The sequence below is a fragment of the Haliaeetus albicilla genome, chromosome 1 (assembly GCF_947461875.1).
Source record: "Haliaeetus albicilla chromosome 1, bHalAlb1.1, whole genome shotgun sequence".
In the NCBI taxonomy this organism is placed as follows: Eukaryota; Metazoa; Chordata; class Aves; order Accipitriformes; family Accipitridae; genus Haliaeetus; species Haliaeetus albicilla.
The window spans coordinates 349,975-373,745 of record NC_091483.1 but is presented as its reverse complement, the minus strand read 5'-3'; the positions used below and the strand labels follow the sequence as shown (position 1 = coordinate 373,745).

At 39.6% G+C, this 23,771-nt stretch overlaps 1 protein-coding gene across 1 annotated transcript in view; it reads left to right on the top strand.

The window, feature by feature from the left end:
- The first annotated feature begins 6,982 nt into the window (after nt 1-6,982).
- The window catches only part of JADE1 (jade family PHD finger 1), a 164,990-nt gene continuing 148,201 nt past the window's right edge, over nt 6,983-23,771 (top strand). The window contains exons 1-3 of the mRNA XM_069792361.1: nt 6,983-7,205; nt 10,899-11,053; nt 15,750-15,925. Of these exons, the coding sequence (XP_069648462.1) occupies nt 15,888-15,925 (38 nt within the window). The 5' untranslated portion in view covers nt 6,983-7,205; nt 10,899-11,053; nt 15,750-15,887. The remainder of the gene's footprint in view (nt 7,206-10,898; nt 11,054-15,749; nt 15,926-23,771) is intronic.

Here is a 23,771-nt window from a genome sequence, read left to right as displayed (position 1 = left end):
GGGCTCGACGGCGCCGGTTGGCAGCCTCTGAGGGCGGCGGGGCAGCGCGTTAGATCCGCGGGGGGCGGGGGGGGTTGCAGGATGTGCGTGCTTCCCGCCGCTGGGGAAAGGGGTCGAAGGCCGGCGGCGTTGGCCACCGCGGTGCGGCCACGTCGCGCAGTCCCCTTTCGGCGGCTGCTGAGTAAGCGACACGTCTGCTGAGAGGGCTGGTGCGGAGGTGGTTTTGGTGTCCGCTTGGGTGAACGCAGGCGTGCCCCTGAGGTGACGCAGCAGCCAGTCGTGGAGGGAAGCCTTTGGAGGTAGCTCAAGGGACTGCTTGGTGCGCTCCACTGCTTAGGGTAAATACACCCTTCCACTTTTTGCCGTCAGAAAATGGGATGATTACTAACAGTAGGCTAATCCGCTAGAATTACTCCACTCCTTGCGCTGGGAAACGTAGCAGTGGCAGCACATAGATGGCTTTAGTATAGCCTGTTAAGTACAACCTGTGCCCGGCAGTGAGTTTGCTCAGTTACGTGAGGAGAAAGACAAAGCTTTTACTATTTTCAAGGAGAGAGTGGGTGCATGTAGATCATTTCCGTAGGGCGACACTTACCTGCGGAGAAGACAAAGACCTGAGCAGAATTTAGCCCTTCTGTTCCTCTGACCTTGTGAATGTGTTCCCAAGCAAAACTGGCTGTCTCATCAGATGATGCTCGAGACCCACTCTACAGGTGTGTAACTTGGGCCTAGGGAATGTAAGCCACCCTTCCTACAGTTGGAATGTGATACAAGACTTAAGAAACATCATTATTCCATGTAACTGTGTGGTGCTGAAGCATCCCTGCCTGATAACATCAGCCTTAAGAATAATTCACAATTACGTAACTCAGTCACAAAACTCAGATGTTTCCACAAAAGCTGGTAGACAGTGCAAGAGACTTAACCCAGTGGAAAAGTAACATTAGTGGTACTTAGCATTTACATAAAGCTCTGCGTTTTCAACACCCTCTCTAATGATTAGGTTTAATCTTCTACCCTCTGAGACAGTTCAGTAATGACTACCTCTGTGGGGAAACAAGATGAAGTTTTTGCCAGTTAAAGACCTGCAATTATAATACTACTACTACTGTTCCTCTTAACCTAGCAGACTCTATTTAATATATGTCTAAGTAAACACTATTAAGAAAGTCCTTTTATCTCAACAAGTCACTGCTTGATTATGGTTAACAACAGTTTTTATCACAGAATTATAATGTATTTGATTTGTCTGGGCGCAGCTATGGTGCAGGTCAGAAGAAGATGGAGTTGCACTCTTACTTCTGAACTTCCTTCCCTCCAAAGTTTAATTTAGATTTTCTACAACATCTTACTATGTTCTCTTAACTTCCTTTGTATTTTAAAGATGGGTTCAGAAAACAAAAACAAGTAGTAAGAGTTGTGAAGTACTTTTACGCATCTTCCTACCAAGATCTTATCTCTAAATTTGTACAGACTGGCTAAATAATTCTAGACATTTCTTTGAAAGCACATGGTGTTCCACTGCATCAATGTAGTGTTCTGCTATATTCTGGAAGGAATACTTTCAGAAATCGGCGTGGCTACCGTAAGAATTCTAGACTTCATTTGTCTGTTCTGGATGCCTTCTTAAGAGATTATATTGCTACCTGGGCTTGGCTAGCATACTTTGATTTACTCCTGTGAGCCTTGGATCTAGCACAGCAAAATGGTGGCTATTTTTGATCCCCAGGTAAGAGCTGGAAACCAAGAGGAGTTCCAGGAACCTGCCCTAAGGAAGTGAAATCGTTTGAAAGACTGAGTTTAGAAGAATTTTACTTGAAAGAATTTGAACACTAGAAAATAGACAAATACATCAGAAATAGTATAACACAAATACTAAACATACCAAGTATACTTGGATTAGAACATTTCCAAACCTAGCAGATAGAAACCGCTGAAAACGTGTAGGTTCCAAACTGGAGAAACGCTGGCTGGCTGGTTGCCCCCTTGTTAGTGTACACCTCAGACAAGCCCAGATACGAAGTGCCAAGGAAGTTAAGGTCCCAGTGCAGCCGCAGGCACCTTGAATGCCAGAACACCATCATTAGATGGCAGAGGCACTCATGATCTGCTAACTCAAATATGACAAGCAAATGTCTTCCTGTCTTGGGGCAGACTAATTCAACTTCAGTCAAATTTTGTTACTCCACTGTTAGCTTTACCTGCCAGAGAAATGCCAGAAAAAACAGTTTCTCCACTATGACTGCTTCCAGTGTTTCTTCCTCTTTGGTTTGCCAAGACAAAAAAAATCTGCCCTCGTAAAGTATAAAAGTTACGGTCTATAAACCTATGACTGGTAACAGGTCCCCAAAAGTCTCTTAGCGTTACTGTGTTGCTTCCACTGTTCTTTATGTGTGGCTCTTTTGTTGTGAACAAATCTTATTTTTGATCTAATTGACAGCCAGCTGTCACAGATCCTGAGCCATGATTGGGCAACCCAGGGATTGCTAATGTATATAATTGCGAGTGTCTGGAGTAATTACAGCAATACAATTAGAGGAGTGAAAGGAAAATCAGACATTCTGGGCTACCTGTGGAAAAAAACCCTCAAGAGTTTTCCAAATTCTGAAATTAATGCACTGCTAATTCTTTTGTATGGATTTGATCTGAAGAGCAAATGAAGTAGTAATACTTGCATATCACGGTTTCCCATAAAGAGCTTAGTGAGCCCTGAATAAACACGTATGAAAGAATATTGCCAAGTTTCCAATTACATATGTTATAACTTTGGTTGTTCTTGAGTGTTATTTAATGTTATAGGTTTTTTTACCTACCAAAATTTGAAGAATACCTAGAAAATGAATAATTTATCGCTATATTCATATGTAATCTCGTGTATTGTTACTTGTTTATCCTCTAGTTTTTGGAGGCTAATGGCCATTAAATTTAAGAGCAGTCTCTCTGCCATATCTGACATGATTTGTTCTAGCAACAAGGAGAAAACAGTAGTATATTTTAAAGTTATTTGCTCACTGGTGTTAGATGTTCAATATTTTTCTACATCAGTATACAATTTCTTCAGAACAGAGCCTTCTGTGTTATAATGTGTCAGATATACTATGACGGACTATTGCACCTTTGTGCTAAGAATTTCACAAATAGATCAGTTGCCACCTTCTTTGTTTGCTCCACATATGAAATAATTCTCTAACATATTTTTTTAGAGAGAAGCAGGTAGGATGCTTCTGGATGACCTTTCCATTAGGAGGTGAATGCCTCAACTAGAGTTGCGTTATTCACTTTTTATTTTCAAACACTGCTTATTACAGCCTCTGGAAAGAGGACTGAACTCAGTGAAAAGCACAATGAGAGCACAACTTTACAAACAGAAATCAAACTCTGATGCAAGCCACCATCATGGCTGAAGTTTATTTTCCATTGATTTTGAAGCTGAAGAAACATCTGTTATCGCACAAACACAGGCTACGTTCAGGATGGATGAGGAGGTGCACTGTGTATAAAGGAACGTAGGGATGTCTCAGTAAATTTGGAATGATAGAACAATCAATCAGCTCCATTGATTTTGGATATTTTTAAACCCAGCTTAATGTATGGGATGCACTGATGATTTTGTTTTAAGCTGTTTTAAGCAGCTTGGAAATGCTTACTGTTGAGGTCGATGCCATGCTTGATGTCTTATTTCAAAATAGTGTCTGCTTACATTCCTTAACCCATCTTTATTTCATATTTATTTTAAGTGCTACATGTAGACTCATCTAAAAATTTTTAACATCATGTCACAGGGTCTTTTAATGAAGGGATGCTGAATGCATACAAGTTGTTCAGAAATTTTTGAAAAATTTGAAAATATAGTATGAATAGCCATATAGTGAAGTCCATATCAACCCATTGTGCTAGTTTCGGCTAGGACAGAGTTAATATTCTTCATAGTTGCTCGTACGGGGCTCAATTTTTCATTGGTAAAAAGTCTACTATGATTTTTTAATCTTTGTAAATGGCGTAGTACCTGAAGTGCCTGGTTATAATAGCACAGAAAGAGATTAAGTTAATCTCTAACAAAACAGTTGGATTTTGTTCATCCATTAAAAAGTTACTGTGTCTAATGGTGTTCTTCACAGAAAGTCTCTATAGTCCAGGCTGGGACCAGCAGAAACCTGTGAGACCAGTTAAGCGCTGACCAGATGAGGAACTGGTGGTGCCTTCCTACAGAGCCAGAGGTAGGTTTGCTGCAACTGGAGCTCAGCTTGGTGTAGGAGCTGAGAGCAGCTTTCCTTCAAAGGTGGAAAGCTCAGGTAACCCTGGCTCTCAGCTCTTGGACTCACAGTGGCTCTGGCATGTATTATTCCAAATCTGGTCAAGTAAATTACTGACCTGTATACTGGAGATACATTTTCAAAAAACATATGCATTTGCAAAGGCAAGTTTTTAACAAAACAACTTATTTGGGATATTTGCAACTATATGTATGCGGCTGTGTTTCAAATGTTAACTTCAGGACTGCAATAATTAGGCTGTAGTGGAACGGCAGAGAAACTACCCAGGCAGGCCTTTGGGCACAGCCATCTGTAAGCAAGATGGTAGATTTTCAGTATAAACAGGCCACACTCCTACACTAATTATGTTTTCATATGTGACTCTAGATGCTTATAGGACAAATACTAAATGCCCAGGCCTATTATTAGATTACATAACCTCATTGTATTGTGGGATATATCTGCTGAAATTGTGGACACTGTGTAAGAGCTGCAGAATATTCTTTAGCTGGTCTCCATAAAGGAACACAAGACAAAAATAGCAAGTTACACAGACGTAAGAGTGCAGCAAGGAGACTGGGGATAAGACGTGTCTAGAGGCTTGGGAAGTAGACTATTTGCTGGTGCGTTGCAGTTCATGAGCTCAAGTATAGCCTTGGCACTGGTAGTGTATGGCACTATAAATAATGGAATAGTGTATGTAAAATGTAGAATTAAAGTCAGAAAATAATTTTGACTCCTTAATGCAACTGCAAATAATTTTAGTATTTCCATTCTTCCAACTCAGTTCTCAACCGTACAGGTATGACCTTTTGCATACTGGGCAGAGTCGTACCATGTGTATTTTACTGCAACACTGGCAAACCAAGCACTTAAGTAACCAGATTATGTTTATCTGTGCAGTGACATAGTTAAATCCCATGAAGTCAATAAGAGCTTTTCCAGTGGCTTTCATTTCACAAATTTAATAATAGTAGTAACCTTGTCTTGGTTTTAAAAAGAGCTGGGTTGGTTGGTTTGTTTGTTTGTTTGCCCCATAGGAAGCACCACTAACATAGACACTTCATTTAATTTTGTCCTGGTTCATCACAGAACTAATACTGATTTAGCCCAATTTCAGTTGATGATTTTTTGCATTTTAACTCTGTCTTGTGATTATAAGATACTGCTGTGTTTACATGTACATTTTGTTCTGTAGCATATCACTCACGTTAAAAATTCTTACGGTAATTTCCTTGGTTCACCACAATCATAATGTGTGAGGTTGTCCACAGGTGTCTACCTCAGCTGCTGTTCTTTCTGTGTTAGTGTTGATGGACAATGCTGCTAGCTGTGAGTTAAAGATCACAAACAGAAGTAGGCCACTGCTGGCATTCCTCCTGTTCTACGTTCTTGTATCTCTTTGTCCTGCTTGCCTGCCTTTCCATCTCAGTTCCATTAAGTCTTTGAGGCATTGTATATTCTGTTCAGTCTTAAATCACAATTATTTTTTTTTATGGACTATTACAGGCTACTATTCAGAGAGACAGCTAACAAACCCCTCTCTTGACAAGCCAATGATTCATAGCAGCTGACCATAGAAGCAGACCTGTGTTTGATAAGCAGTGGAGGGAAATAGACTACACAGGGCAATTGTGGGTTCATTTTAGAAATGGTCACTAGCTATCCTAGGAGATTTCAGCAATGAATTCACTGGTGCCTCCACAGGATCAAAGTGAAGGAACCAGTGTTTCAAGCTAATGCACGTTTCTTAGCCATATCTGTTACAGTGTTGGTTTTCCTAGGGGGATTGGCTTCTGTTAAGGGCAAGAGCCATTTAAGCAGCTTATGCAGGAGTTTATTGCCTCTCTTCCATCCCAAAGTCCACATCATTATTGAGGGGGGAAAATGGTAAATACACAACCAAGTGTAAATGTGTCATAGTAGTGATTTAATGATTTTAAATAGGCATACGTGACCATTCATATGATTAGATGCCTTTTCTTTAGTGTGTTGTCACAATCTGTAGAACTACATCATTCACACGTAATGGGAAACTGAGATAGAGTTAAGTCATAACTTGGGCTACTGATAATAGACCTCTTCATTGGACAAAATGTGTCAGGGTTCAAAGTCACCAAAAGTCAGTCTGTCGTAGGTTTTTTGGGTTTTTTTTTTTGTTTTTTTTTTGAGGAGAGTGTGTGAAAACTATGCACACATGCAGCTCCTGTTCTTGGCAACTGTTCATAGTGAGGCGTAAATTGCTGAAGTCCTCTGTGGCAAAGTCCACGTTTTTCACTTTTTGCCCTTTCTTTTTCTATTTTTCTATTTTTTGATGAGGAAAGGGAGGGGGGGGGGAGTTGCAGAATACAGCCACATTATACTTACCAGGTAGCAGGAATTACATCAGCAATTCATCAGTAACCTTTGACACTTTCTAATAAATAATACTTATAAACTTACTATGCAGCCAGAATTTTGGTCGATTTGTTTAGTTAATAAGGTGAATTTTGCTGGGTCACCTCTGTTATTAATACTCACATTCATTGATACGTGGTATTGTTACCAGGGTCTACAAAATGTTTTTATTGGCTGAAGAAATTTCTCTACTGGAACAGAATACCTTCTCCTTGCTTAGAAAGACAGCATAGCATTGTGCTAAAATTTGTAAACTAGGGCCTTTATCACAAAGAAGCTAGGCAAGCTTTTTCTTTTGAATTTCTGATTAATGAATTCTCTTTCTCTAATTTTGCAGGTACTCTTGAGTATGGATGGGCTAGTTAGGAGACTGAGCAAAGCCATTGCTACAGATAGCAAACAAGTGCATCTCATTGCCAGTGATGTTGCTGTGGAGATGCAAAAGAAGAACACCAAATTCTAAGACTTGCTGCAGGTACAACAGGAACAAGGGATAAGAAACTGGCAACTTAATTGCATGAGAAAAAATGAGGAAAGGAGGCGCTTGTTAGAAGGGTAATGAATACTTTCCAACATCTAAAGTTTATGTGCAGATACAGATTCTATAACGACTAATGACGAGGTCCCTGAGCATAGCACATATAAGTTATGACAGTGCATTTATAGACTTTCTTTTCACAGATTTCACTTTAGCTTTAGTTTGCACTTGGCACGCCAAACTGTACTAGGTAGTTAAAAAACATTTCTTTTGTTAGCCGACAGCAGGTTTGATAGCATTGTTCTTAAACATTTCCTTTTGTATGTTTCTAATATTAATGGAATTGTTTGTTTATTTAGGCACCAGTTGTCCACTTAGTCATAAAGAAATGGCTGTTATGCCACAATGTTTTAAAGAAGAGTACAGCAACCAATCTGTAAGATCAGATACAACAGCATCCTGTGCTCACAGAAAAGTACACGCCAAGATTTATGTTTAATTTGACATGTAATTAAAAAAAGCAATCAACCCTTATCCCATGCATTCCATACAATTAATGTGGCACTATACAACTGTACAAATTTATAGTCACCTAACCTAAAGCTTAGGAAAAAATAAGCACCCCAGGCCTCTATAAAGCCTCATAACAAATGTGTATAGCATGTTCCAGAGCATTTTTCTAGCCAAAAAACCCACCCTATATATTAGCAATAAATTGTTCCCTGAAATGGCCTCATCTGAATACACATAGTCTATCTAATTTTAGTCTTCCTGATTTCTTGTGAAAGGTACAGATGCTTCCCAGAAGTGTGAGTCAGCTCAGAACAACTAATAGCAAAAGTTTACAGGATCCAAACCTTGTCAGAATCCTCACTTTCAGTTTCTCAAGTAATGGTACAAAATGAAGTATGTCATAAACTTGCGCAAACTATTTGTAGTATAAAAGGAAGAGTTGTCTTGCCTTCCAAATGCATGTTCTACTTCAGCAGTGGCTAAGAACACAGCTGCTTTTCCTGTGCAGGCCCCACCTTGTCTGGGACTTGTTTCTGAAATAATGTCAGGAGAAGGTAAATGAGGTTTACCCAAGTATGTTAACAACTTCTAACCCATTACAAGCAATGCCACTGGTTCTGAGCAAGGTTCCAGTTTGTCTAGTGTCTTGTCAGTGCCTGCCACTGTTAAGTAGTGTTTTTGACATAGGTGTGACCAAATTCCTCAAGACATTCAGAAAGAGTTATATTTCTTCCAGTTAATGCAGGCATTAAAACTTTTGGGAGGACAAATTACGGGCCCAACTTTTTTTGTGGGGGAGTACTCCCTATGCTAGGTTACGAAGGCAACCCTTATGTGAGAAGACAGAGCCATATCCTTTCAGGAGTAGTCAAGATCCTGTGAAGAGAGGAATGTTAATTATTTTGCATATAATAAATACATTAAATATTTAATGATTTGAAGGACAACTGGAAAGAAGAAGAATGTAATTTTTGTGTTATGGTTATGTTTTCTTGACCATACACATCAGTCTGAAAGCATCTCAAGCTAGATTCAGAGTTTCTACTTCATGTAAAAAAGCAGCTGTAAACCTGTTAAGCCAGCAGGTTTAATTGTTACTGAAGTACTCTAGAACAGGTCACCCCGATCCTTTATATTTTACGGGAAACATTTTAATGAAGGGTAATATTAACTAGTTCTCTCATTCCAATTCATCTTTTATTTATATATTATAAGGATGCAAACCTTTATTCTCTACTGCCAGAAAAAGAGAAAGCACCAAAGGAAACAAAATGCCGTGTAAGCCAAACACTCCAGTGCATGTGTTTTACGTCCCTCCCCTTGGAAGAGACAGATACAAAGACCACCAAACATATGGTCGATGGTTACTCAGTCAGGGGTCAGGTGCAGCTACGACCGAGATGACAGAGCTGCTCAGTCACATGGTTGCTACTGTATCATATGAGCAGGATTATGCCTGCCAAGCTAGCCTGTGCTACGCAAGGAGAGGGAGGTTGAGTGGGAAGGGACTAAAGTCTTTTAAAACTCACCCTGCTGTTAAATACACACTTTCCTCAATACGTTCCTGGTAAATTTTTATATACTGTAGCAACAAATGAGTTACACTAGAATATCTTGCAAATCTTTTGTTATTAAAACCTTTTGAAAGTAAGTGTGTAATACTAACAAATCAAAAAAGGAGCCCTTGACCTGCGTTTTGCACTTCTCTAGCAGGGGTGTGTATGACTAAATAAAACACAAGACACTGGAAAAGCAGGCTTAGTGTGTATGTATCCATATTTTATCTCTTTGCACCCCTATCTCCTCCTTTTCATTTTGAATAATGACCAGGGCTAGGCTGAATCTAAATGGGAAATCCACATTCCGAAGAAGCAATACGATATTATAATCTAAAAATCAGGTTGTTAGAATTGGAAGCTGAAGGGGCATTGGACAGAAACAGACTGGAGAGAGTCAGAGAGAGAGGTTGTCTTTAACACAAGTAAGGATTTGGGAATTTTCCTCTTAACGTCTATGTTCAATGCAGTCTTGCAGAAGTAATCTTTAGAGACTAAACTTTTCCTCCAATGGTAACAGCAGCCATGTACTTCTCATAATTTGTGATGAATAGGGATTGCGCTATGCAGACAGTGCAAGGTGCACATGAGAGTTCAGACACAGCATAAAGCTTGTGCAGGACTATTTCCTGTTGAAAATCAGAGTAGCCCGTGTTCTCTGTTCCAGTGCTGTTAGTGGCTGCAAAGAGGTGAAATACAACACAAAAATTTCTGCATTGCACATGAGTGTATCTCCAGCAGTGCAGATATACTGCCAGTCCAGCATCTTTTTTATGGAGGGGTGTTACAGCCTCCTTTGCCTTGACTAAATTAATTTTTTTTAGATCATAAAGGTACAAAATCATGCATGCCAGTGTTATGAAAGAGACATTCATGCTGTCTAGAGATTGTGTTTGAAGAACCATTATACTACAGTAGGCTCACTCCACACAAGTATTTGTCAGGGAGATTTCAAAGAAACCTGTGCGCTTTATTTGTGCCCATAATAAAGTAATTAAAAATCAATTAATATGCAGAAAAAAATGAAGCAATATAAGTCTGTGGTTCTGCATTAAGTAATATAAAATCTGTGCATGCCGTATTTCCTGGCAGTAAAAATTTGATCTGTATTGGCATGAGCAGACGACTGCATTTTTATCGAATCAGCCAGAGCATATGTTACAGTGTTTATTCAGATTTTATGCCAGCTTTCTGTCAGCTGAGGAGGATAAATTATGCCTGATCCAACATAAAGTTAGAGTGGTACAAACAGACAATATCTCATCTGATAGGAACTCTCCTGGGACAAAATTATTTCTTCAAGCTATTTACTATCTCACAGAATGATAGCCTACCACCCTAATATGCTGTAAACCCTACATAGTCCTTAGACAAATCTTTTTCAAGTCAGAGCATGTCTATATCTGATTAGCTGTAAATAGACTGACAATTTTTTCCTCAGAGGGAATGAAGGGGAGAGTCACAAATTCAAATTATATTTTACACCTTAGGCAAACACAGAAATGTTTCAGAATATGATTTGTGTAGAAATCTCAAGTGTACTCATGTGTAAATGTAAATAATGAGATGGGAAAAAATGAGTCGTAATGATAATTAGGAACATAATTCATGAAATTATGGGGTTAGGATTGGGCCCATACTATAATAGAAAAAGGATTTGATTTTGTGCTTCCGCCCATGTTTCTTCTTTTAAATATGCAGCTGCTGTGTCATATTATGGATCCTTGGCATCTCACTCTGAAGATGGATTGTCATGACACTAGTTACTGGAGGTGAAGATAGTAAACAAGAACATTACAGTGTGAAACAGATGATTTTTGAGACTTCCTAAGTCAAAGGGCCAAATCCGTCAGTAGGTGTGTACAGGTTTTACTAACTTGGATGCAAAATTGGCTGAGGTTATTTAAGATTTTGTGGGGATTTTGTTAATTGTCATTTGAATTCCATTAGAATTTATGAATTTACTTTTGTCACTGCAGTATTGTCTGTCTTTGGCCAGGGATTGTAACTGACTGCAATTCAAAATTCAGTGACAGTACTGCTTAACATTGTTCAGGCAACCCTGGCTACTCATTTCTGCACCTGCACTGCCTTCTTTACTAGACTAGCATAGCAATTTTTTGGGGTGCGTACTGGACTAGCCCATGGAACTGATTTGACTGAAGAATAGCAGACATTATGAAAGCTGGCACTGCCAATGAATTTTTTTTTCCTACAAACTGCATAGCATATGAAAACAAATGGAGCTGGGAACTTATGGCAGACCTGGCAAAAGGGTATGGCGGTGTGGGATAAACTGAAAGACGATTATTCCTGACAAACTCAAGGTAAGAGCATACCTGTACCTACATTCCATGGAATAAGTTAAAGTAGAAAAAGGTATCCTGAAGTAGATGCAGTCATATGAAAACAGAAATACTTCTGAAAAGTACAGCATGTACTGGGGGCTGTAAGTCAGCTTTGTTCTGGTATGACTACATCTATACCAATTGTGCTGATATAACAATGTTAATAGAAACATTCTCCTAAGTGACAGAGTTATGCTAGTAAAACTGTTACAGGTACAAGACCCCTAAAAATTGGAATTATCAGTAAATAGCATACCCGTCTAATGTAAACATTGCACACCCCAAATTCAGCAAGAATTCATATTATGCAGATCTTAGTTAAGAGTTTGTAGAGCTGTAATTCTACTAAGCTGGCACTTTGGGAGAATGCAGAAGTTCCTCTTAAGAAGTTGAAGAGCCATTTCATTTCTCGTGATATATTTCAGTGAACTTTCCAAAATCATTCTCGGCACAGCTGAAGCATCTTTAGCATTCTTCTACTACTATTTCTTCTACCACTACCACCTCTGAAAAGCTTATGTTTGTTCTCAGAATGGGGCCAGATTGTACTGAGAGATTGGTATTTTCAATACAGTTTCCTGTGGAGGGATAACCTAGACTCTTGGCAGCATACCACTATTCAATTCATACAAAGCACTCACATCATTTACTCTAGACGTAGGCTTGGGCTCATGACCGTTCTGATGTAATTTGTACTAGCGGTGCTATTTTAACTGCAACCGCATTACATTATACATAAGTACTGAATGCATACAAGAAGGGAAGAGAACTTAAAACATGCTTTGGGGTTGAATTTTGCAAAAAGTGATGCTTCATAAAAGCTCATCAATAGAAAACACTTCCAAGAGGAAGTTAAGCTCTGATGATACATAGCACTTTGCTACACATGTAGATACATAATCCAAAATGTGATTTGTGTATTTGACTTCCACCTGCAAGAGAAAAAACAGCCATCCTGTGATTATAGTACGCTTGGGACTGAATGGGTCCAGCTACTGAGCAGCAGATATAGAGGCATTCTCCTAGATAGGCTCTTTTGGATGCTCAGAGACTTGGGAGCGACCACAAATCTTAAAGCAAAGAAACTACTGAAGACTATTGAGTATGGTTCGTGCAGATACTACAAGGAGGGTCTGATCTCCTTGAATGATAGGGCCTGTTAATTTGTGGTAAACCAGGTGGGAACGAGTGTGATGTGAAAAACACATGTATGTGATTTCTCCTGATGCAATTTCTTATAAAATAATGGCAAATCTGTGTAATACCTTTAACTACTAAAATCATCATTCATTTCATCTTATACTGTTACTTCATTATAATAGTATGTACCTACATAGGAAATTTTTTTTATATTCCCCCAACTGTCGTGCGCATAGCTTCCACACTTGTCTAAACAACCTGCATTTGTTTGCCACTCTGAAGTCACAGTGGTTGGATTAAATGTTAAAATGCTAGTTTACAGCCAGGTTTACTATCTCTGTGTATGCACACCCTAGGAGTCGGCATCTTGCTCTAGCTCTTCTTTGTGCTTCCCATAAGTGCCGTGCTGGGGTCCTAAGTCTTCTGGCTCTATGGAAGAGGCAAAAGTGCAGGAAAAACTAGAATTCAAACTTTTTGAGGGAACTTGTGAATTGATCTGGGTCACGGGCAGGCTTCATGCAACATCACACTAGAGCAAAAGACATGAAGATATCCAAAAAGAAGAGAACTGATACGTGCTGGGCCTTTATCAGAATTCGAACTAAATAGGATATTTTTAAAAGACATTGACAACTTACTCTTCCATTTTGGACATGGACAATGTGGAAGAGAATAGTTAGAGTGGTGTGGCTGAGGAATGCTTGTATAACCACGTCTCCAAGGGATCTTCAGTACACAAAAACTTGATCCTTCAGGTATGGACATAGTCCTGTGTTCCTCCTCCTTCCTGCTTACCTTCCTCCCCTATTGCTGGCCGGTCTTCTAACAAAGAAATACTCTGCCTGTAAGCCGCACTGTAGAAGAGTTTGTTAAGAACCATTGCTTTTACCATTATAAGATATTTGTGCAAATATGATGTTGCGTACACATAGTATTTATTTTTGTTCCTGTAATTTGGTGCTCTTAACATGCCATGTGGATAGGTTTTGTGATGTGGATTAGATTTTGTCAATGCTGCTTACCTCTGTTTAAGTTACTGTCATCCTTACATGCTCCAAATGACAGTTTCTTTCCCAGTAGTAAGCCAGGAAGCCACAAATTTTTTTACCTCTTCCATTCCAAGTTCCCTCTTCAGCCCTCTAGGCGAGTGCCCGTTCGTAACACATGCTTAAAATGATGGTGGCTTCAGATGGTGACCTGTAAGAGCCAGCTCATTTGCTGGTAGTTTCTGCAGTGAACTAGCCGCCATGCTTTATGGTCCCATGCCAATCATATCAGCCTCCAGAGAACATGCCCTATCATCAAAACATGTATAAGAACATTTTGATCACACAAGAAATAATTCATCATTATATAGTAATGTCAATAAAATCCTACCAATGTATTTTTTTAATCAGTAAAAACCCAATTAACCTTCTTAGATATAAATATTTTTTTAAAAAAAACCCTTAGATTGCACTAGTGAGGCAAAATGCACAGAAACGTTTTACACAACACAATTTATAATTATATACGATTATTATAATTGTTATATTGTTAACTCCCAGTGTGCTTATTATCTCATTGCACAGGAATGATAATGCCACACCTAACTTAGGATTTGCCCACAGATGATAGAAAAAGAAATTCCCTGAAAAAATTGCTTGGAAAGGCTCTAATGCAAGGCAAAACCACTTTCTGATTCCCTGAGTAGGTCTCGAAGGCCATCCAGCCTTACAGAAAATGAGTATAATAATGTTCTTGTAAATAAGGGGGTGGTTTTGCTCTTTCTTTTTTTTTTTTTTTTCCTTTTTGGTGACATAAATCAAGGCCTTATACCTATCCCAAGGCTTTAATCCTCTAAATGATTCCTGAATTGCACTTACTTATGGCCTTGTTTTCCTGATGTCATGGCTTCACGTGGGCTCTGTACTGTTATAAGAAATATTAAGAAAGAGTGAGAACATGCCCTGCGCCGCAAACAAGGACCCATTTCCCTCACTGCTCTGGCGCAGCTACTAACAATATCAGAGCTATGGACATTTCCTTAATTTCCAAAGCATATGAAATAAGAGGTGGGAAGAGACATACGGTCTCTACAGTCTGGAAAGAGACTCAAAAACCAAAATCAACACCTTCTTTGCTACTATAAAACCCGAAAATTGAACAGGACCTCTCTACCTTTCAAGTTTTGTTTCTAGGCTCTGAGCTCCTCAAAACCACCTGTATTATCTAGTGCTTACATGGCAAACTGAAGTAGGGAATTAAAATTTTTTAAAAAAAGGAAATTTTTTGGTGACCTTATGAAATACTTTAAGAAAGGAGAAGGTCAAGAGAGAAAAAAAGAAGAGCTTGGAGAAATGGATAAATGATAAAAGCATAGGCTGAGGGTTTGCTTTGACTGCCGTTTGGGATTAATCCCAAGCATTACCCGGTTTAAACCATGATGCCTTTTGAGCTTAGAGCTTCATCAGTCATGCACATGGTGCTCCTTGGTCACAGAATCACAGAATAATTTAGTTTGAAGGGATCCTGGAAGTCACTTGGTCCAACCTCAGTTCAGAGCAGGGCCATTGGAGATCAGGTTGATCAGGGCCTTGTCCTGCTGAGTTCTGAGTATCTCCAAGGATGGAGAGTCAACAGACCCCTTTGGACAACCTGCTCTGGTGTTTGATTACCCTCCTTATGAACTTTTTTTTTCCCACAATAACTGTTCTATCTGTCCTACAATCTCTCTATCCTACTATCCAATCCATGACCAGGACCATTTTAGGAAGTAATTTTGTCTCTTCTTCAGAATCTGCTGCTCTTGTCTCTTCTTCCAGTCTTGGACTCTGATGTTAGGGGAGCACAAAGGGCAGGAAATCGTGAGTCAGGACACCATAGAGTTAGTTTGCGAAGCCTTCTGGTTTCTTGCAGCCAGAGAGGATTTTGTGCTGTGCTTTGGACATGATCTTCGCATAGCTCCCACTGAGGAACTGAGCTGAGGAGTATCTTTTGCTATAGTTAGTCAGGAGGGTTAAGGTTTGCATGTATACTTTGGTGGAACCCAAATTTGATTTGTTTTACTTTTGTTTTCCGTTAGGCTGGTGATTTACAATCAGGTGCTAAGAACACTGCTGTTTCTGTAATCCCCACTCTGCTCCCAGAAGGCCAGGGAAATTCCCTCACAAACACCCGGAAAGGATTACTGGTGCCTCAACTTACTGCAGTGTGTAAAGTTATGGACCGTAGCCCTGGAACTGGCCAATGCACATGCAGGTACGCAGTGCCAAGACAGACACAGTAAAGGTATTGTTCCATGCACATTTTTCCCAGCAGCAGCCTATTTTAAGGCGTTCCCAGGACCCACCTCAACTGCCAGCTGCTTGTTCCTGACACCCTTTCAGCTGTGCCAGCACAGCTGTTTATGTGTATGTTTGGGAACTGAATCATGAGACTAATTCAGGTTAAACTCCTTAACGATGCTTTTTGTATAGAATTTTTCTTTAATACCTGTTTAATTCCCTGGGCCTGATTCACAGTGTGGCCCTACAGACAGTTGTGTTGATGAAAGTCATATGGCTGTCAAGAGAACAGAACAGGCAGGAAGGAAGGAAAAATTGTTGGAAGTACCTTAAGTCAATATTGCTGCCAAAGGCAGTGTATCTTCAAACTTACAGCTTTGTGGTGTTGCTGCTGACAGCTGAGCTAAGCTATTGCTGTTGCTCAGAGTCCAGTGTCCATCTTACAGTCAATGTCAGTAATGCTGACACATCCACAGGTGTACTCGTATCAGTCTGCTCATCAGCAGTGATAAGCTAAAGGTTAAATTAAAAGAACGTAGCTGCCAACTCTGCACTATGGATACCTACTGACTTGAGGGCTAATAATCTTGCAACAGCTTCTCTCAATTCTCATGTTCTCCACAGTTCAGGAGAAAATAGTTTCCAGAGGGGCATTGAATGAGGTGCAGTTTTACTATATGCTTAATCCAGAGTAACAACAGGCAGCCAGTGGAAAGAGCTGATGCTACTCTTCCCTCAAACTTGTGTATATCAAGGGCTCACACCTCTTCTCTTGCACCAGATCAAATGGTCATGCAATGCAAGAAGAGTCAGTTCCCTTTGAGAATCTGATGGATAACATAATTTTTTTTGGTGGGAACACTGCCCTAAATTGAAGGGATTAGGAAAAGCAGAGGTAATGAGCTAATTCTTCAGTGAGGGTGTAGCTACAGAAACACTTAGAAAGGGATCCCTCATAACCTTGTGAAGTTTTCTAAAAGGAATTCCTTGCTCTTTGCAAACCCAGTACCGCTGAATTTGCAAAGCAACACTCTTAGGAGTTGTGGAATAGAATCTGAATTAACAGTGTATTTAAAACTGAAGTTCTCATTTAAATTTTTATGTTAATTTTAGTCTGCTACTGATGTCACACAAGTGTACAGCAGGAATCATTTTACTGAAATCACAGACACTGCTGTGTCCCTTGTGAAGTAATTTCTACCTGTGTAAAATACATATGAAATGTTACTAAATCAAGCCAGCATTTTATACCCACTTGACACTCATATTGCAGTGATGTAAATTACTGCAATATGAGGCATCAGTGAATAAAATTACACTAGAATAGAAGTCTTGTGTCAGAATCTGATCCCATATAAGTGTTTTGTACTGTTGTTTTAATGGAACATTGCAAAATTGAAAAATCATTAGTAGTCCTGCCAATGCTTTAGCATTTAAAAGGTCCTATTTTCCATTTCCCTATAGTCCCTTTATGCTACTCCATTAGTTTAAAAAGGCCATAAAGAGAGCACATTTAGCCACTTGGGAATATTTTCATTTCTGTGTTGCTCTTGCCTTTGGCATAGTAGATATGTTAGGTTGTGGCTGAGGAGAAAGGGTCATGGCTGGCCCGCCTCTCTGTTCCAGCTATTCTTGGTTGCTGGAACAGCTCCTAGGGGCCCCAGGCTGCCAATTGTACTAAAATTGCTGGTAGCCTTAAGACTATTCAAGGAGTAATTAGCTACCAAATGTGGGTAATTGTGACAGAGTCTAGCTAATACTACTTGTGTCTGAACAGACTAATTAAAGGCTGCACACATGAGAGAGGAGAGAAAACCTTCTTTTAAGGAAAAGAATTATTAAGAGAGAAAATTTGATCTAGTGTTAAAAACAAAGTTCTGTTCCTTCTAGTAGGATCCTAGCAGGTTTTGATAATTAAACTTGGAAAACGAAGCACAACCAGAGATTTTAAATTAAATACTTTCACTGAGGTACCCTTCATACTCTGCTTTTGATTTCATAAAAGCCATTTCATATATTTTACAAAAACATTGTTCAGTGCAAGAACATTTAAAAATTATTCTTGCCTGTGAAAAATCAGGTGTTCTATTTCTGCTATCATCAGAGACATTTCTAATTTAAAGAAGGCCAGTTGGAGATATATCATGGGTACATAAGTTCTGTTTCTCCCTCTGTACAAAATGAGATGGGGAGGGAGAATAATCTTCTGCTGGTCTGACAAGACTACAGTCCTCCGTGCATCAGTAAGGCTGTGTTTGCTGTAATTTGTAGCTGTGCTCCTCGCTTCTGCTGCTCCTACAATCAGTTGCGAGTAGTTCCTTTCCATCCCATTTATGTAATGTGTGTATTCAGTGGTACTTAGATATTTGCTAATATGATCATAAAATCTCACATCTCAGCTAAATTTTCTATGCCTCTAGCTGTGCTGCAGGAAATAGCAGATTTCTTAACTGCAGGAGTCCCTTATATAGCTGATTATATCTACTTCTTTCTCTAGTCTGAAGTAGATCACAGTTAGAAGAGAACAACCAGAATGAGGCCCTTGCAAGAGCAGCAGATTCAGAAGAAAACAGCTCCCTTTACTTCCTCCTGCCCAGCTAAAACAGATTCTTTTAGAAAACACTTCGTTGCATTCTAAGATGCTGCAGTACAACTAATACCCTCTCAGCTGTTCTTAGGGTGCCATAGTGCTTCCCAGCCACCAGCCAGCCACCTGGCCACCCTCAGCAGTCTCTGTTTCTCTCTCACACTTAGACCTGTAAAATGTCTCTCAGGCTCGGCAAACAGCTTGCAGTGTCCTGCCTTGTGCTTTAGCCATAGCTGCTAAATTTGAGGTGTTCTCTGTCTGTCTTTCTCCTCCAATCCTGATTAGCTGTAAGACTAAATTTAAGATGTAGTACTCTGAAATACACAAATTATCTCATTAAATACAGGAAAACTGCATCAGGCTTGGTAGCTGTTTATGGCTGTAATCAGTGACCAAATGGAGAGTCCCAAGCTGTCCATTAATGCTAGAAGATCAATAGAAAAGATGTACTTATTTAGAAAGAAAGCCAGTTCCTCTTCTAACTGCAAAGGGGAACAAGCCATGCTGTCTTGGTCTGCCCAGAGAGCAGAGAACTGTGACCTGACCCACATATGCAAACACTCTACAAAGTTCAAATCTGATTGAATTCCAGACATTTTACAGCCAGGAATACAGATGTTACCTCATTATGGCAGCTGCAATTCCTTTTTTATAGGCTGCTTCAAAGAGCAGCTGATATAGCCTAGTCTCCCCGCTTAAGTATCTTCTTACTCTATGTTGTGAAAGTGGATTAGAAATAACATATTGCAACTGATCTTCATTCTCCAAAACAAAAGGAAACAAAGCTTTGTTATTGAATGCAGTCTTTAACTAGAACAGGCAGTTTATGGTTGTCTTCTCAGTACAAATCTGGTAATCAGTACAGTTTGTGGCTAATACTTGCTCTTTTCTTCTGTATCCTCTCTATTGATTTGCACTTGGGAATTCATGTGAGTGAGATGTCCTGTGTTGATGTGAGAGCTCCTGTGGAAATGTGAGGACACAGTAGCTGATTCTCCTGCTCTTTGAACTAAGAATTTGGGTGACCTGACTGGCAACTCATAAAAAGACTCTCAGGTTAAGAGCAGCAGTGGTACTGGTTTAGCAGGACAGTCCAACCTGAAATAGTCTTCAGCTCGCTTTAACTGGCTTTAAGGCTGAGGATGAAAGTTCTGTGCATGATGTATGTGGAAAGATGTCAGAAGGCCCATGACACAGGATTTCAAGAAGTCTCCTTGTTTACAGTCTTTATAACAGCCGTACATATTTTGTGCTCCTTGGTATTAACATTTGGAAGCATCTTAAAAATGAAAGGCAATCATTGCAGCCCAAAAGAGGGGAAAGAAGTAGAAATTGCTCTGTAGCCTCATCGCTCTTTTGTACAATTCAGGAAAGAAGAACCCAAAAATAGGAGCGGTGATAAGTCTGTGCCTTTTCAAAAAGTCTGACGGTGCTATGGCATGTATCTCTGCTACTTGACCTGGAGGCATTCTGGCTGAGACAGTGAAAATACAGTCATAAAAGCTACATTTTAGAAATACCTGTCATTGTTCATCATTATTCATATAACTTTGCATAGATGGAAGTAGGGGCTTCTGTGTGAGTTTACCTTGCAGTAGAAACTGCAGGCTTGATAAAGTAAATTAATGTGTGACACATGCAGCTTCCATCTGGATGCATGAAAAAAGACCAGGCTCTTAAAGTTTTATAAGACAAATCTGTGGTTTGGGTTGTTGGTTTTTTTTGTTTTATTTTGTTTTTAATTGACAGTAATTAGCAGCTCACATGTAAGAAAGCTAAATCTTTTTTTTCCCCTACATTCAGATGCAAAGCTGTGTTTCCCATACCTACAATTGGTCATCATATCATTAAGATGTGTTCTTTCTTTGGTTTTTTTTACATTAAAGGATTAGTGTCATGTTTCCTATCTTACCCAATGAGACTGACATTCCTTTTTCTCTTCAAGTGGCACAACTTCAAGTACCACAAGTGCCTGACCATTTACTTTACTCCAGCCCTCATCCAAGAGCAAAACGTTAGCCTGATGACCAGAGCACACCTCAGAGACATCTGTGTTTAACTGCATTTGGCCTAAGAAGGAATTAGGCCAGATTTCCCACCTCTGACCAAGGACTAATACCATTGTGTAAATCGGGACTGTTACCACCATGGTGTTGTCCCCTGCTAGATCACCTTAGCAGAGGACAATGATCTGTCCTGATGTCCTTCTGGAAATTCTGCATGGTGACACACAAGTAGATGGAACAGAGCACCTGCAGCCCTCCACTGAGATTTCCCTCTTGACCCACTGTAGGCAAGTACTTCCTAAGACAGTGGCTTCAAGCAGCTTCCTCATCAGCTCACTAGTTGCTTTGGATTTCATTTTGAGGTATGCAGACACCTACTGTGTCAGGAGCTTGAGCATGAAAATGGATCACTGGGTTCCAGACTCACTCACATCTCATTAATATCTAACCTAAATGCTACCTAAGATCTCTGTACAAATTGTCACCGAGTTTGCTGCTGTGTTCCCTGAACTGGCCAGATGTAAGGTAGCTTTGTTCAGGAAACTGAATGGCTATGTGATGGCATGGTGTTGTTTTACGGCATAGTGCCCTGGCAAGGGAAGAGCAGAAATTTACAGCCAGAGATGGGGGAGAGGGCAGGACAACTGCTTTCCATGACTGTGCAAACTTATATTGCCTTAAGCTGCTTCTGAAACCACAGTTACAGTCTTTAGGTATTTCTAGGGAGAAGCATTTTTCTATTTTTAGATTAAATGACATTGCCACGCCAGTTTATCTAAGTAGTGCTGCTACACAATACTGCTATATTTAGAAATTACTGAACTCCTTGATGCAAAACCCACATATTATGAAAAAGATGACAGTATGCTTCTCCATTCTATTAGTACTATGAGTTTTATAATTTATGCTAGACCACTATATTCCTTTTTAATTACCACACACATGAATGTACATCTTCCCTATGTAATTTCCATCAAACTTTGTATCAACTGTATGTATAAAGACTATTCCCCTGATTTTTGGAGTCACCATTACCTCTGAGCTCATCCAGAGGCTCTGAGTCATGGATAAGGAAAATGCATACTGGTACATGAAATTAGTATGTATATTGGTACATGCCAATGCATATTGGTACATGAAATTAATACCCTGCACTGTTCTACCCACTCCTTTTGAAGGAATCCATTCCCTCATTAGGATTGGATTGGATGTCTAATGAGGGTGGATTTGTGGCATGCAGTGTGCACATTAGCAAGCAGTGAGAGACTCACATTTCTGAGTGAAAAGTACACTGTGTAACGCGCTTTCACATCTCATTTTCGTAAGTTTAAGTAAAGAACCAATTCATAAAAAGACATACCTCATTATAAAGCAGTGAGGATCAAAGTCAGGAACAGATAGCTGGGACATAGTACAAGGAATCTTAAAGCACTGAAGACTAGCAAAATAGGGGTAGGGTTACTTCTGGATCAGGACTTGCTTCCTTGAGCATGCCTATGAACTTAATTGGTCAGCTCTGGATACACATTTGCTAGTGGGGAGAGAAGTCTGTTGTTACCAACTTCTGGCTTTGGAATTTGATTATACATAAATAAAAGCAGGTGTTCTCCAGGATAGAAGGTTTATCAATCTTTTCATCTGTTGTTCAGGAATTGCAAATTATTATTTTTCCTTTCAAATTCCTTCTTCCTTCATATTTGCATGGATATTTGCTTTCAACAAGCAAAGGCTGTATGTGAGGTGTCAGAAATTAAACTCTGAATTGAGTAGAAATAGGTTACAGAACACATGGAAACATGTATTGATAGTCTTTATGCCTTTAAAAAGCTAATCTGAAATCAGCACTGAAATGTCAGGAGATAAGAAATACCTATCAGCCTGAGTATGTGCAAGCACTTTGGATATGCAGAAAATAATTTGGCACAGGGTTTAGACATTTCAAATGTCGGGGTTGAGCAATGTGAGTACTGTAGTCTTGTAACTTCTTCAGAATGGCACATGCAAATGCCCAAAAAGAAATCAAAGCCAATTTACTAAATTTTAAGAATATGCTACTAAAATTTTTGCATGTCAAAGAAAGTACATGATGTTAATTAAGTGAGGGGAATTCATATTGAATGTCATATGTCACCCACACTTGCAGTGTTCCAAGCTGTGCTTAGCCTATGCTGCGACATAATATACACAGTGGCATTGCACAGAACAGGTGGGAATCCACAGGCCTCAACACAGACAAACCAGGCAGTCTTGGCAACATTTTTTCTGGTATTTGTCATTTGGCTGTAATAGGACAGATTTGCTAGTACACTTTCAGGTGTACAGTAACAGGAACAGATTGGTTACTAATTTGAATGATTTTAGTAGTGCATCCAACGCAAATAAAGCAATTTACCAAACAATCTGTGAGTGAAAAGATTCAGAGCTTTGCATCAGCTTTGTCATTTGTGGATCTAGCAACTAATTGCCTGACAGAGATTTAATTAGAAGCAACATTATAGGTATAGATATTTACTTCATATTTCCTAACTACAGTAGATTGAAAAGTTTGACATAGTGATAAAATAATGTGATTGTCCTGCAATTCTTTGGGTTTAGAACTTCAGACAAATATTCTATTCATAGGAGTAAACAGGTTTGTATTCAGTTGTTCATCTAGAATAATAAATTACGTAGATTTTCTGTCTGTAGGAGGACCACTCCCAAACTGAGCATGTGTCTTTAAGTAGCTTGAATTGTAACATGTAATTTAGAAGCACTTTAAAAATCTAATTCATGTGGGCCAGTCGACCATTATACATCCAGTATCATATGTGTGTCTAAGGCTTGATAGACCAGTAAGGTAGATGATTCACTTGATTTGCTTATGTAGGTGGTTAGATTAGTTGTACTAGTAATTCCATAGGCTCTGTCTACATTGCCCTCTGTAATATTAGGATTCTGCCCCACCCAGTTTACTGTCCCAGCTTGGAGCTGGCCGCTCATGGTGCCACCTACCCTGGAAGGAAGTCTGTGACCTAATCTCTGTATGGGGAAGATTCCCAATGCAGCAGCTTAGCAAAGGCTTCCTAAATCAGCACTGGTATGAGAAGATTGCTGTTTGGTTGGTCTGGTGTGATTAAAAGCGGACCAACACCTAGTTCCAGAACAAGGTCAGGAAATTAAAGGAGGTCAGAACAAGCCAAGAATAGCAAGTCGTGCTCAGGGGCTTCACAGGGGGAAGCATTCTT